At 43.9% G+C, this 16,735-nt stretch overlaps 1 protein-coding gene across 3 annotated transcripts in view; it reads left to right on the forward strand.

The window, feature by feature from the left end:
- Nucleotides 1-16,735, forward strand: part of RERG (RAS like estrogen regulated growth inhibitor) — a 131,547-nt gene that overhangs the window by 74,566 nt on the left and 40,246 nt on the right. The window contains exon 1 of one of the 3 annotated variants that reach the window (XM_081956927.1): nucleotides 14,445-14,520. The exons of the other annotated variants lie outside the window; for them this stretch is intronic. Coding sequence (XP_081813053.1) covers nucleotides 14,499-14,520 — 22 coding nt within the window. The 5' untranslated portion in view covers nucleotides 14,445-14,498. Of the gene's footprint in view, nucleotides 1-14,444; nucleotides 14,521-16,735 lie in introns of those variants that run through there. 3 annotated transcript variants of the gene reach the window in all.

Below are 16,735 nucleotides of genomic sequence, written 5' to 3' on the forward strand. Positions count from 1 at the left end.
TCCCTCCCTCCCTCTCTCCACCTACCTACCTATCTACAACTTCCTCTCTCTCTCTCTCTCTCTCCCTCCCTCCCTCCCTCCCTCCCTCTCATCTATCTATCTATCTATCTATCTATCTATCTATCTATCTATCTATCTATCTATCATCTATATCTATCTATCTATCTATCTATCTATCTATCTATCTATCTATCTATCTATCTATCTATCTATCTATCATCTATCTATCAATCTGATCTAGCCTATACTAAATTAATCTATATTGTCTACCTATCAACAATACTTAGAAAACTCTCCCTGCTTACTTACCTATTGTATATACAAATATGCCTGTCTGTCTGTCTGTTTATTCATCCATCCATCTATCCATCCATCCTATCTAATTTATCTATCTCACCTGTTGCATATGTAATCTCCCAATCTTCTTCGACGTGAGATTAGTCTCTCAGGCCTCTTCCCAAAGTACACTGTTACTTTGGAGTGTGTTTTGTGTTTCTTTGTTGAAAGATTTACCACTGCAGCAAATATCTTGAGTTCATTATCTGAAGCTGGCTGTGCCTATAATTGGCAGCACAAAACAAAGTCTTCGTAGCCTATGGGCATCTGCTTTCCCCATGAACACAGTGTGAATCATCCCGACAGGCATTTTGCTAGTATGGGATCAGAACTTTGTCATTAGTACTCATTAGATAGTCCAACATGAAGGGGTTCAGCAGACAGTTTAATCAGTAGTCAGATGGAATACAATCAAGAAGATGAAATATTTCAGCATTGGTAATGATCAAACAGAGCTTGAAAATAAACATCACTTTTTTAAAACAATCATGCTGTTGCAATTAAAGTCCCAGAAATAATACTTCTGAAAGAAACAGTGCTTCTAACATGAGTCAGCTATCGTACAAGAGATGGAACAATCTCAATACTACGCTGAAATTAAGTGTGAATTATGCTCCTTTGAACTAAAAAATTTGTCCCATCCTGTTTGCATGACCTGCCAGTAATTTCAAAGCGCTTTATTTCACCCAAGCAATTGCAAAATATCTACAATGTAGCATTTATAAGCATTCATTCAAGAGAATAAATTAATATTCCATGGTACTACATATTTTTCTTTCTTACCCTTCAAGGGTTTCCTGAGTCAGTAATGAGAGAAGCCCTTGATTTACTGTTTAAGTGAGGGAACTCCCTATATTAAGATGTAAATAGCAATGGCACTTAGACTTATATACCACTCTACAGCCCTCTCTAAGCGGTTTACAGGGTCAGCCTATTTCCCCCCAACAATCTGGGTCCTCATTTTACCCACCTCGGAAGGATGGAAGGCTGAGTCAACCTTGAGCCTGGTGAGATTTGAACTGCCAAACTGCAGGCAGCCGGCAGAAGTAGCCTGCAGTACTGCACTCTAACCACTGCGCCACCGAGGCTCATTCTTGGATAGCAGGGGTCTCCAACCTTGGCAACTTTAAGCCTGATGGACTTCAACTCACAGAATTACGCTGCCAGCTAGAGGGTTCACTGTAAACATACAATGTGGGGAAATTCCAGACTATTCCTTGAAATAACTAAACTTTAAAAAATCATTATGACCATTATGGGTAGTCCTTGACTTACGGCCATTTCTTTAAGGATGGTTTGAAGTGAAGATTGAAAAATAAGGGATTTACAATCCATCCTTGATGTGCACCAGCCACCTGATTGTTAGATATTAACATATATCGGGATAAGTCTTCCCTCTGGTCCGCTCCTACAGCGGGAAACAGGTATCCCTCTGATTGGTCGAGGGGCGTGCCCAATCCCTATAAAAGGGGAACCCTCCGACTACCAAACAAGCTGGATCACTATTACTACTAATAAAGAGCTGTTAAGTCACTTCGTGTCCGCAGTCTGTCTCTCGTTGCCCAGATCTAACATTGGCGACGAAGGTGGGATTGAGAGACAGATAGGACGAAGAACGCTACCTCCAGAATCTCCGGATTTGATCCAGCCCAGGAATTCGGCAGCAATTCCGACAGCCATCTCAGATCACCGCAGCGCGGCAAATTCAAACAGAGAAGATGGCGATGCATGCTCCCCCCGCTCCTTTCGACCCAGAAAACGACGAATGGGAAGCCTTCATGATTCGTTTCGAGTGTTTCCTCGAAGCGAACGAATACACGGGGATCACCGATGCGAGGAAGAAAAACATCTTCCTCGGCTACTGCGGAAAAGAAGTCTTCAATACGGCCAGAGACCTCACCGCGCCGACTCCAATACAAGCAGTATCGTGGACAACGTTGCAACAGACTCTGCAAACCCATTACGCGCCAAAACCTTCCCGCCATGTCTGCCGCAAGGAATTCAACATGAGGACTCAGAAGGCGGGAGAATCCGTTAATCAATATGTTGCAGCCCTACGAAAAGCAGCAGCTCACTGCGAATACAGGGATCTGGAAGAACACATCTTAGAGCGGCTCATCTGTGGGATAAGAGACATTTCGTTGCAAAAGAAGCTGTTGGCAAACCCGAGTTTAACCCTACAGACAGCGTTAAACGAAGCAAGAGCGTCAGAATCAGCGGAGAAATCATCGGTGACCATACAACGAGGGGCCAGCGTAAACCAGCCAGCACCGAGGCAAACCAGAGTTCACTACGAGGACACAAGCCCCGACTACGAGAATCCCGAGTTCGAGGACAGTCACCTAATGCAGAGCAGTCACGTGAGGCCTGGGGGGAGACCCGGATCCCGTTTGCCGCCCTGCGCAAGCTGCGGAGGGAATCACCCCAGGTCTACTTGTAGGTTCAGGAACGTTGTTTGTTCGCATTGCAACAAACTTGGGCACATCGCACGAGTGTGCCGGAGCGGAGTCCCTGCCTCACGGCAGCCACCCATGTACCGCCAACAGAAGCCCAACCCAGGGGCTTGGCGAAATCAAAAAGGGCGCCCAGAGAGAAATCCACAAGTGTTTACCCAGAGAGAAAATTTCCAAAGAGCTGAACGAGCGTATTCCCAGAGAGACTACTCACAAGGAAGTGAGCGAGCGTATCCCCAGAGAGAATACACACAGAGAGCTGAAAGAGCGTTCTATCAAGACGCTCAACAAGAGTATTTTCAGGATGTTGACGATGGGATAGAGTTGACCCAGAGAGAGGAGTTGCGAACGTATCTCACCACGATACATCAGGTCCGCCCTAAGCGGCCCAAAAGGCTGAAAGTCACAGTCCTCTTGGAGGGCTCACCCTGCGAGCTAGAAGTTGACACAGGATCAACCCTGACGATCATTTCATGGGCATCCATGAAACAGGCTATCCCTAGCCTCAGAAAGAGCCAACTGCGTGCTCCAGACGTCCTGCTACGAGACTACCAGGGGAACCAAGTCCCCATCGTGGGCCAAGGCACATTCCGCATCCGTTTCAAGGACATCGAAGCCCAGCTGCCCGTGACCATCGCCAGCGCGCCATTGCAGAACCTTCTGGGGCTTGATTGGTTTGAAGCCCTGGGATTAGAAGTCACCGGAATAAACGCCGTGAGAAACAGCAGCGCTGAAAAGATTTTTAAGGAGTTCGAGGATGTGTTCAGCCCCGGTCTTGGTAAGTATGTGGGCAAACCAATATCATTTAATTTAGACCCAAATGTGGCGCCAATCCGACTTAAACCGAGACGAGTGCCTTTTGCACTCCGCCCAAAAATAGATAAGGAGATAGATAAGTTAGTGGAACAAGGGATCCTTGAGCCGGTAGATCACGCGCGCTGGGAAACACCTATCGTGACCCCAGTCAAACCAGACGGATCAGTCCGCGTCTGCGCGGACTATAAGTGCACAATTAATGTCGCGCTACAACAGAGCGCATATCCTGTGCCAGTAGTACAGCACTTATTGCACTCGTTGGGGCCAGGAAAGGTATTTGCAAAGTTAGACATGGCACAAGCTTACCAGCAACTGCCAGTTGATGGCGCCACAGCGGAGGCCCAAACGATAGTGACGCATAGAGGAGCATTCAAATGCAACCGGCTACAATTCGGCGTTAGCATTGCCCCAGGATTGTTCCAGAGCGTCATGGAACGACTGTTGCAAGGGATACCAGGAGTCGTCCCCTATTTTGACGACATCTTGGTGTCAGCTGCAAACGAGGAGCAATTAAACAAAAGAGTTAGATCTGTTTTGGCCAGAATCAGAGAAAAGGGTCTCCGCCTTAAAAAAGAAAAATGCCAAATTAACGTGCCTAGCGTAGAATTCCTGGGTTATAGAATCGATGGTCAGGGAATACACCCCACTTCAAAGAAAATTAAGGCGATCCAGGACACCCCCACACCACGAAATCAGACCGAGTTGCAGGCCTTCCTCGGATTACTTAACTTCTACAGCGTTTTTCTGAGACAGAAGGCGACCGTTGCTGAGCCACTACACCGTCTACTCCAGAGGAACGCACCATGGAAATGGGGATGATCCGAAGCTGCAGCTTTCGCCGGAGTAAAGCGTCTACTCACCACTGACTCATTGCTTGTTCAATACAGCCAGACCCTACCGCTGGTATTGACCTGCGACGCATCACCTTTCGGAGTTGGAGCAGTCCTCAGCCACAGGATGCCCGACGGAAAAGAAGCACCCATCGCGTTCTACTCCAGAACTCTTTCATCGGCCGAAAGAAATTACAGCCAAATGGACAGGGAAGCGCTGGCTGCCGTCGCGGGAGTAAAGCGTTTCCACGAATACCTCTACGGCCGCGATTTTGAACTGATCACAGATCATAAACCGCTGTTGGGACTTTTGGCGGGAAACCGCCCCACTCCGGTCTCCCTTTCTCCTCGCATGACCAGGTGGACTGTTTTCCTGGCTGCATATTCATACAAATTGATACATCGACCGGGCTCCACTCTTGGACACGCAGACGCACTCAGCCGTTGCCCATTACCTGACATTCTGCCAGACCCCACTCCAGAAGTACCGGTATTGCTCATTGACTGTTTGGATTCGGGACCGGTTTCTTCCTACGATGTTGCAAGGTTCTCCTCTAAAGACAATGTAATAAAGCAAGTTCAAACTTGGGTTTGGAGGGGGTGGCCAAAGGGAAATGTGGGCCCGGAATTCAAAATGTTTTGGTCAAAACGAGACGAGCTCTCAGTACTACAAGGATGTTTGTTGTGGGGGGATCGAGTTGTTATTCCGTATGCTTTACGTAAAAATGTATTAGATGCTTTACATATGGGTCATCCGGGGATTGTTAGAATGAAGGCGTTAGCAAGAAGTTACGTGTGGTGGCCAAACATGGACAGAGAAATAGAGGAGTGGGTGGCCACTTGTGACCCATGCCAGGAATCGAGACCAGCACCCCCGGAAGCGCCCGCCACAGAATGGGAGAAACCCAAAGCACCCTGGTCGCGAATACACATCGACTTCGCAGGGCCATTCCAAGGTCAGACTTTCCTTATAGTTGTGGATGCATACTCAAAGTGGCTAGATGTAGTCCTAATGACTTCAACCACGGCAGAGGCAGTCATAAAGGTTCTACGGCGACTCTTCGCCACTCATGGCCTGCCAGATCTCCTCGTATCCGATAACGGGCCCCAATTCACGGCCATGCACTTTGAAACATTTTTAGCAGGGTTGGGAATCCGGCATGCCCTCATCGCGCCATTCCATCCAGCATCAAACGGACAGGCGGAGAGAATGGTGCGATTCGCAAAAGAGGCCCTCGCCAGGATGGGTCCAGGTGATTGGCAAACACGCATTGACCATTACCTCCTCATTCAACACATTACCCCGAGCGCAACGACGGGTAGGAGCCCCGCTGAACTACTCATGGGCCGTCGCCTACAGTCTCACCTAGACCGGCTCCACCCGAATTACTCTGCCACGGCTCCCCCAGACTCTACAAGTAAGGTCCGGTCTTTCAGAGTAGGGGATTCAGTATACGCTCACAACTACACGGGGGGAACATTATGGATGCCGGCAAAGGTCATAGGCATCACGGGTCCACGATCATATTTGCTAGAGCTAGAAGATGGGCGGAATTGGAAAAGGCACATCGATCAACTGCGGGGTCGCCTAACACACTCCAACCTTAGAAATGAAGACGAAAGTTTCCTGTCTACGGAAAGTCAGCCACAAGAAAACCCCAGCATAGGAAACAACGACGCCGGCGAGCCAAGCGTGGAACAAGACTACACACACGTAGCAGAGCAACCCCCAGACAGCGCAGCTGAACAAACTCCTGAACACCCGAGCAACGAAGGCACAAGACCTCCAGAACGGGGAATAGAAAAAGCACCCGATCCTGCAACTACTTCAAACCAACCCGCACCCAGTCCTGCAACCACTTCAAGCCAACCCGAACTACGACGTTCCTCCCGAGCAAGACAAACACCCACCTACCTAAAGGATTATGTTACCTACCGCAACGTCCCATCTAGGAGGGGAGGGGTGTTAGATATTAACATATATCGGGATAAGTCTTCCCTCTGGTCCGCTCCTACAGCGGGAAACAGGTATCCCTCTGATTGGTCGAGGGGCGTGCCCAATCCCTATAAAAGGGGAACCCTCCGACTACCAAACAAGCTGGATCACTATTACTACTAATAAAGAGCTGTTAAGTCACTTCGTGTCCGCAGTCTGTCTCTCGTTGCCCAGATCTAACACTGATCTTCCAGTTTTTGGCACACATGTGCACTTGAATACCAGCTGGCCGGTGTGCATGCACGGGCTGAAAACCGAAACATCATCTTCCCGGCACGTACGTGTGCACTGAGTGGCTGCTGTTCTGGTTTTTGGCACATGCATGCACACCGGCCAGCTGGTCTTTACTCCTGCATGCATGCCAGAAACCAGAAGAGCAGCTGCCCAGCACGCATTGTGCATGCTGGAAATGGGAAGAGCAGCCGCCCAGCACATGCATGCCCACCTGGTCTTCTGCTTTCCAGCATCTGTATGCGTGCGCACATGCTCCTGCTTTGGCACTCGGTGTCAAAAAGGTTCACCAACACTGAATCAAGTAGTCTCGGGAGCTTTTGAAGAGCCAGAACTGGTCAGAGAAGAACAATATTAAGCAATTCTGCCAAGTTCCTAAGTTGATGGAGTTAAATGTCATAGTAAACAAGAAATGATGAAAATACTGTTTGTCCTCCTCTGTCAACCTACACTAACCTTTATGCATCAGGGGTTTTGTTGTTGTTGCTGTTGTAATAGTTGTTTACCTCCACTTTGTCCTAGCAACTGAGAAAGACTGTTTGTAGAATTTCTCTTTCCCAGCTTTGGAAGGCTCCTTCGACTGAGGTTTTATGACCTCTGCCTTAGGTCAAACAAAGAGTCAAACCCAAGCCATCGATCACAAAGCCTAACACTCTCTATTTTGCCCTGCTGGTTTTCAGTAGATCAAAAGAGTGTATCTGGGCCAAATGTTTAGTAAAACAAACCCAAGCATCAGAAGCCAAACTGGTCTAGAGAAAATTCTTTCCTGGTACATCATTTAGGAAGATAAGTTCACCACCCTAACTCTTTCAAGCTGCATTCGGAATCCTCTTCTTTATTTATTGGTTAGGGTGAAACAAAGGGGAGCTTGAGTGTTGCATCTACTTTGTGTTATTCCATTTTGTTCCACACCAAACACAATAAATCCTAACTCTAAGCAATGAAGTACTTTCCTTGGTCGGCTTAGTTGTGATCTGGTTGAGCTAAGCTGCTAGGAGCCTGTTAGCATCAGTAATGTGCCTTATCAATCTTTATGCCTTTCTGGGTTCTAATTTTGCACACTCTTAAGATTGATGCCGCATTGCCAGCTTGGTCATTTTCAATCAATCAATCAATCAATCAATCAATCGGAATAGAGCTGGAAGGGGCCTTGGTGGTCTTATAGTCCAGCCCCCTGCTCAAGAAGGAGAACCAGGGAAACTAGAAAGTTAAAACACTTTGTTTGTGCTGTGGACTGTGGTGTTGGAAGAAATGTCCTTCTGGGTTCAGTTCCAAGTGGGGGAAAAGACACTGGAAACATGGAGGCTCCTTAGAAAGATGGTTTAATGGTGGACAGGACCTCATGGCTTGATCTCCTGAACAGAAAAGGGGGATCAGGTGCTTCCAGGTGTTGGGTGAAGAAGAAGAAAGCGAGAAGAGGGGCTTGCTAAGAAATGTCTTCTGATTGGTTGTCAGACTCCCATGGGGCCATGCAGGGGCAACTCTCTAGGCTGTGTTTTGAGTCCCAAGTTTGATTGAGTTCTCAGATGCCAGGTGGTGAGTTGGGCTAATACTAGCATGCTTTGATTCCATCATCCTGGAGCTGAAGGGGAGGGGTCTTTGTTATATAGATAGACTGGCTTGGGCATCTTAATGGCCCATTGACAAAAGCAGGGTGGGCAGGAAGCTGCAGGAAGTTACTTTGCCTTTAAAACATGTTTCTCCCTTTTCACATCCAGGGAAATATAATATTCTGCTTTTTCAATATTTCCTAGGATATTTCATTTTTCTAGGAGAGGGGTTGGTTTTAACTTCCTACAGTGGAAGGAGCAAACCACTCATAATGTTATTTTTGAGGAAGAGACTTTGTCTCCAGGGGGAAGGTATGTTTTTCACAAACTTGGAATATTGCATCCAGTTTTGGGCATCATGATATACAAAGGATGTTGAGACTCTAGAAAAGAGGGCAGAGAAGAGCAACAAAGATGATTGGGGGACTGGAAGCTAAAACATAAAAAGAACGGTTGAAAGATTGGGTATGTCTAGTTTGATGAAAAGGAGGACTAGGGATGACATGATAGCAGTCTTCCAATAGCTAAGGGGCTGCCTCAAAAAAAAGTTTAAACTAGTGGTAGTTTTCCTTTTTTTTTTTTTTTTACTATCGGTTTGCTCATGCACACACAGACGGAGCCTCCTGCCGCTGCTACTACCAGTTCGCCCGATCCGGGCCGAACCAGGAGCACCTACCTCTGGTTTAATCTATTCTCCAAAGCACCTGAAGGCAGGACAAGAAGCAATGGATGAAAACTAATCAAGGAGAGATGCAACCTAGAACTAAGGAGAAGCGTCCTGACAGTTAGAACACTTAATCAGTTGAACTACTTGCCTCCAGAAGTTGTGGATACTCCAACAGTGGAAGTTTTTAAGAAGAGATTGGATAACAATTTGTCTGAAATGTTATAGGGTTTCCTGCTTGAGCAGGGGATTGGACTAGATGACCTCCAGGTTCCCTTCCAACACTATTAAACTTATAAAAAGCAGGGCCAGGAACCAGATGATGTGCCTTAGAATTCTTTCTTCAAACTGGTTCTCTGCAGAAAGGGGGCTTATTATAAAAGGTCATGTGTGCGTGCGTGTGGAATATGGACAGCATATAATTCAGTGAAAGATCATATACCTGGTATATGGAAAAGTTCATTTTTGGCATCTCCAATGCAAAGGCAGCCATAAAAAATCTCTGGATTTCAGTCTAGTAGATATGTCCTGAATTTATTAAGTAGTAAAATAATCATCCAATTCTTAAAGCAGCTTCTTATTTTCATCTTCTACTCCAGCCTAAGCTACACATTTGTCTTTTGATGGTGTATTGCTCTTCAGGCTAGGGAAAACTATCTCCTGAATTTTCAATTGCTGGAAATGACTACAGGGGTCTCATCATAGTCAGGATAACACTCCCATTTGTCCTACAAGCATGAAATATGTACCCTAATAATGAAGAGGCATTGTATTCCACTACATAGCAAGCCATTGTTATATATTCATTGACACATCTTACGGTTGTTTTGGGACATATTCAAAATATCATTTACAATGGCATGATGACTTTTTAAAGCTGCATATGAAGACAGGTAATTATAGTCCATTATTACATGCAACCTTATTTTATTATTATTATAAATCTAATGTTCCTGTGAATAAGCCCTCTGCTGACTCTCTCTAAATTGAAATTTAAAAGTTATCTCTGCTGTAAACCAATCAGAAAATTGGAGCTTTCACTCTTCCCTACGCCCACAAGTTTCTAAAAGCCTGCAAAGGGAAGGCCATATTGTACACTCCGTTTGTGTGAATAATGGTGCCCAAAACATCACGCTAATGTGATGTGACATTCTCCCATATAAGAGCCTGCATTTAATTCAAAATAGGCAGACCACTTGCTGAAACAAATTGTTCTGTATTAATTACTGACATTTGGAAACGAGTGGAATGCTACAGTAAGTTGCTATTGTTTTTAGAAGGAAATCTTAAGGTCCGTTTGATATCAAACAAAAACTTCATGTAGCCCAATGTGAACTAGATGGTTCGTGGCGGGCTTTTTGGAAGATTATAAAGCAAAGAACAAAAGAGAAAGAAATGCAATTATAAAATTGCTAAAACTCCCTTCTAAAACTTGCTGGCTCCTAAACTCCATAACAAGCAGAGAAAAGAAGAATGCACATGTAGGAAACATCTCCAATACCATAGAAGGCATGTTCAGATGGAGTGATCTAGGGCAGGGTTTTTTCCAACTGTGTTCTATGGAAGCCCAAGGTTCTATGAGGACACCCTTACTCTCCAAGTTCACTACAACACCGCCAATTTTCTTCCCCTGAAATTTTGCCTCTTGAACAATAATTCTATTTTTGTTTGATTTTTAACTCATAGGTTTTTCGGTCTGAAAACGTTTTAAAACCTCCTGATCTCTACCTCTTAAACTTTTCAAGACAGGCAGTTCCCAGATCTGCTAATTGGAAGACAGTTCACTGCTAATCCGTCCTTTTTTAATGGGTTTTATTGTTGAAGAGGAAAAGATGGAAGAAACTTTGGAAAGCAGAATAAGATTCCAAGTAGATACGGAATACGTCTTAACCGGCCATAAAACCCCTTGAATAATGTGGAGCAACAGCACAATAAAAAACCACTGAGCTAACAGTGACCCATGACTGCTAGGAGTGCAGGAATGTTGTGAAAACCATTGGCTAAATTGGTGGTTACTGAGATTTGAAATCCAAGATAATGTTGCTTTGGGAAATAGAATATCTTAAGTTCAACTTCCAAGAAGCAAGACACGGGGGCTTCTGAAGAGCAGACCATGCACTAAACAGACCATGTCCTCAAACTTCCTAATGCCGCGACCCTTTAATACAGTTCCTCATGTTGTGGTGGCCCCCCAACCATAAAATTTATTTAATTTGACTTCTTAGTCGCCCCCTCTCCCCCCAGGGACTCGGGGCAAATTATTATTCGCCCCGAAATTATTTTTGTTGCTACTCTATAATGTAATTTTGCTACTGTTATGAATCGTAATGCAAATATCTGATATGCAGGATGTATTTTTATTGTTATAAATTGAACATAATTAAAGCATGGTGATTAATCACAAAAACAATGTGTAATTATAACCCACTAAAAAATGAAAATGCCCACGTTGCCAAGCAAAACCAATAATAATAATAATTTAAAAAATATCTTCGTCCAAAGAACTCGTAATTAGAGGGATCAAGAGTTTTTCCTATGATTGTTCAGCGGCTGCCAGGGAATTAGCTGGGGGTAAAAAACCCCGCTTGTGCAACCGAGTAACATTAATAACTGGGTGACTTCCCAATAGGAAAAACAGTGACTGGTGCAGTAAATGTATAGAGTCCCATCTTGCTCGCCTGTAGATGCACAGCCCCCCCAAAAAAGGAAAGAGACATGTGCAAACCGGGACTACAGACTTGGCTTCTTCCCCCACCCCACTACACACACTTTCTCTTGCTGCGGCTTAGAGCGGCGCTCAATTCCACCTCGTGCGGCTTTATCCTTCCTCAGCTCTTTTCTAAGCCAATCATAGGCTGTATCCAACGCTCCGCCATGCCAAAACCCCGCCCCTCGGCTCTGATTGGCTTGGAACCCAATAACCGTGTGCAATGAGAAGCTCCAAATCTGACCTCATTCCAATTTACACAAACCTTTTTAAAGGGCCAGAAGTGCAACTGAGATTTCTTACCCCCCCTCCCCACACGCTCATATATAGACTCCTTATTTTTTTTTACATTTGCGTTTCTCCTACTCCTTCCCTGCATGTGCGCTTCTGTGTGTATTTGTGGGTGGGTGCGCGCGTGAGAGAGTGCGACACAGCACGCTTTAGAGTCTAAAGATTTAAGAGTTCCGATGGTCTTAGGCGACTCCTGTGAAAAGGCCGTTCGACCCACAAAGGGGCCACGACGCACAGGTTGACAACCGCTGCGCTAAACATTTAAAATGTTTCAGGTAGTTTGATTTTGCAAAGAAAAGCCTTGCCTTCATATACAGCAGCAGAAAATAGCCAGATCACTGTGCCTTGATTCATTCAGGCTGTTGGAAAATACATATATACCAGTGGTGGGATTTACATTTTTTTACTACTGGTTTTGTGGGCGTGGCTTGGTGGGCGTGGCAGGGGAAGGATTCTGTAAAATCCCCTTTTCCTCCGAATCAGGTGGGACTCGGGAGGCAGAGAATAGATGGGGGCGGAGCCAGTCAGATGTGGTATTTACCAGTTCTCCTAACTACTCAAAATTCCCACTACCGGTTCCCCAGAACTGGTCAGAACCTACTGAATGCCACCTCTGATGATAGGGTCTTCTGCTTGAGCAGGGGGTTGGACTAGAAGACCTAAAACATATGAAAAATGGTTGCAGGAACTGGGCATGGCTAGTCTAGGGAAGTGAAGGACCAGGAGAGACATGATAGCAGTCTTCTAATATTTGAGAGGCTCCCACAGAGAGGAAGGGGTCAAGCTATAAATGGGGGCGGGGCCAGTCAGAGGTAGTATTTACCGGTTCTCCGAACTAGTCAAAATTTCCTCTACCGGTTCTCCAGAACTGGTCAGAACCTGATGAATATACCTCTGGTATATACAGTATGGTACACAATGCAAGGGTTACATAAATTATTCTAATATCTTGAATCTGTAACTTTTTTTTATGTAGACGGCACTCAATATACAATATCTCTGCTTAGGTAGCAATTTCTTTTCAGGATTCCAGTGCTATGGAAGCCCTAAAGGAATTCTTGCTTGGATTACAAACAAAACATTTTCTTTCTTTCTTTCTCCTTCTCTTTTCATCTTTGCAAGTTAATTTAGCAGCAGTTTGTCTTGCTGTTATAATTTTGGGAGGGTATTGTAGCTAAGATAGTTTGCCCAGATTCGTGAGAAAAAGAATGACGATCCTTAATGCAGCTGCTTCATCTGTTAATACTTTGGGGGGGGGAGAGGGAAGGGGCAAATAAAAAAGAGATTATTCTTAATCTGATAATTATATCCCTTCCCAGAAGCCAGTGCTACAAAATCCATTATGTGATTACCCCCACACCCAGGTTGTGGTTGCATAACTGCTAGAACATAACTTTTGTAGGTTTCAAGAGTCCCTCACAATTGGGTAGGGTCAAACATGTTGCCTCCTCTTTTTGCATGCTTGTAGTGTTAAGGACCAGGTTTACACTTTTTAAAACTACTCAAACTTCCTAAAAATTAGTTTTGTTGACAAGATATAATGGTATGTGGGAAAGATCTTGGGATATAGGACACAGAGAAGCTACCTAGTGAAGAGTCAGATAAGAGGAGGCATAGCCCAAAGTCCCATTGTTGACCAAGTGTGATTGGACTGGACTGGACTAGAACAGAACAGAACAGAATTCTTTATTGACCAAGTGTGATTGGACTGGAATAGAATAGAATAGAATAGAATTCTTTATAGGCCAAGTGTGATTGGACACAGAAGGAATTGCCTCTGGTGTACAAGCTCTCAGTGTACATACAAGCAACAAGTGATAAATCACAATCATAGTCATCATAAAAATACATTAATCGTAAATCACAAAATACAACAAAACCTATTTTCACAGCAGCTATGAGCACTGTGAAAAACTGTGAAGGTCTGCAGAAATGTTACTTGTTCATATCCAATGGGCTCCACGACCTGAAGGTCTTTTTCCCTTTGATTTAAAATGTTCCTTATTTTTGAATATATGGATCCTTACATTCTTTGGCCAGATGTTTTAACTTCTGGTCCTTTTCATTTTATTTTCTATTCTTAGTTCGTGGTGCTTCTTTGGCACTAGCAGGAGTTGGAGCGATCTGAATGCTGTAGTATGTAATTACATATTTCAGCTACATTCCTAATTCTGCTCAGGCCAGGAAACAATAATTTTCCTCTGTCCAAGGTAAACATCTATGTCAGAGGAAATGTTTATGTTTCATAAAAGTTTAGGGAATGGGGAAAATCCATCCTGACATACCACAGCTTTCCTCCCACAAATCCTGGGAAGTATTAATGTTTATGCAAATGAACCTAGCTTGCCGAGTTTAAGCCAATAGACCAGTGTTTCTCAATATCAGCAATTTAAGATGTGTGGACTTCAACTCCCAGAATTCCCCGGTCAGATTACAAAAGTATGAACTTCATGATCTCTCCAAGAGAAGAGATGAGATTCACATGATGCACTGAAACAACATGATTTTTATCTTAGCCCAACTGGTGGTGTAAATCCTGCCTGGATTATGAAATAGAATTTAGTTTAAAGAAATACAGTTGAGCCTAATGTCCAAGTTAGGAAACCCAAAAAGCCGGAACATTCATGGGAATCCATAATTTGCCAGGTATTTGTTCCAATGTTATTTGTTACTTTGGCAGCTTTATTAATATTGCAGTCCAGCATTTTTCTATAGAGTTTCCCCACCCCCCAAAAAAGAGAACAACTTGCAACCATTACATTCCTAACATCTTGAACCATATGGATACTCTTTATTATGCATTTTCCCTTTCAGTTAACAGTTATGTGATATTTAGGTTAACTAAAATCTCTAAACATTTCCTTTAAGCTAAAATTCAGATCTGTGCATTTAAATTGCTCAAGAATTTTTTTTTAATGTACTGTAACTATCCTGCTTTTGTTCCTTGGCGCACATATTTCCCCCGATGCAAACTTTAAAAAAAAAGTAAGTATAACTTAGAACAGTTCGCAAATACCCCTTCCGTTTGCTTATGTGTTTGAGAATGCAAGTTCTCTTCTGGCGGTAGGTCTGCGTAGATTTTCAGTCATCCAAGTTATAGTTGTCTCAAAAGCAGAAGTGGTATTCAGCTGGTTCGGATCGGTTCATGCGAACTGGTAGCGGAAATTTTGAGTAGTTCGGAGAAACGGCAAATACCGCCTCTGATTGGCCCCGCCCCCCGCCACTCCCTGTCCTATATTCCCTTGTTTTTAGCTCAGCTGATTTGCAGAGCAGACCGGATTGCCGCGTTTCAGCTGAGCTAAAAAACAGCTCAGCTCACCAGCGCTGACACTGAGGGTGGTATTAGAGTGCTGTGCATGCACACAAAGTGTGTGTTAGGTGCGCAAAGTGTGAGGGCGCGCGCAGAGAACTGGTAGGAAAAGAATCCCACCACTGCTCAAGGGTGCTTTTCCAAAAGGCAACTGTGTTGTTTTTTTCCTTGAGGGGGAAAAAAAACAACTTCTGGCATTTTCAGGAATAAATACTAATCTATGGAATAATTATGAGCATGCCATCTCCTTACTGCAATTTCCTGGCCTGTCCAGGAAGTATCAGAAAAGTTGTGTTCTTAAAACCATAACATTGTAATCGATTCCTTACACTTTTAAATAATAATAGTGAGAACTGTTCCGCCAATGTTAAAGCTTTAAAATAATCTACTTCTTCCCATTGTCAGGTTTGATCTGGAGAATTTGTAATATAAAAGCCATCTAGAATAGAGTGGAGTGGAGTGGAATGGAGTGGAATGGAATGGAATGGAATGGAATTGAATTGAATTCTTTATTGGCCAAGTGTGATTGGACACACAAGGAATTTGTCTTCAGTGCATAAACTCTCAGTGTACATAAAAAATACATTCATCAAGAATCATAAGATGCAACACTTAGTGATAGTCATAGGATACCAAATAAGCAATCAAAATCATACTAGGAAACTAAATAATATAATCGTAAAGATACAAGCAACAAGATTGTAGTCATAAGTAGAAGGAGATAGGTAATAGGAAGAATGAGAATCATAATAGTAATGCAGTCTTAGTAAATAGTTTCACAGTGTTGTGGGAATTAGTTGTTTAGCAGAGTGATCATAAATGCACTCCTAAAAGCCAACAGTGGAGCGGCAGTGATGCAGGCCTGTTAATCCCTATTGGAGAAGGAATGACCCAAGGTTACCCAATTATATATTGAATTCAAGCATCCTTCATCTCCAGCTGCAGCACTCTGTCTCAGGATCTCATCCTGCTGCCTCCATCAGGAAAATATTTCCTAGCCCCCTTGGCATAAAAATCAACTCGGCTTTTCAAAGAAAGAATCCCTTTTCCATTCCAGCAGCTGGTTTTCATTTGATTTCTGTTCAGCTCTTTCTGTCTTATACATTCCGTATGTGACTTCCATTATCATACCTTCTTGAGGAACTTTAAATATTTGAAATCTCTGAAGGCTAGAGAAGGGGAAGAAGTTCTGGTAGGGATTGACTTCAATTTCTTCAAATGCCCTCCCCCCTCCCCCAAGCATTTGGCCATCCTCCAATTTCAAATGAAGTCAAGCGAGACAGATGAATCACTGGCGAAGAAGAATTATTAACTGGTTATAAATGTTACCAGTACTCTATCATTTTGCTGCAGTGTTTGGGAACTTCCAAATTTATCCCTTATCCAGAAGTGAATTCAACACAAGCAAGGGCCAAGTACTCCCACAGGGAAAGAGCAAACTCCCCGGGTGAATCTGACATTGAAATCCTTCTTGGATTTGTGTAATATCTATTCTTGTTTGTAGCTCATTTCATATGAAGAGTCATAGCTCAGTATTAAAGTACTTGTTTT

This window comes from Natrix helvetica (assembly GCF_964273705.1).
Source record: "Natrix helvetica genome assembly, chromosome: 6".
Classification (NCBI taxonomy): Eukaryota; Metazoa; Chordata; class Lepidosauria; order Squamata; family Natricidae; genus Natrix; species Natrix helvetica.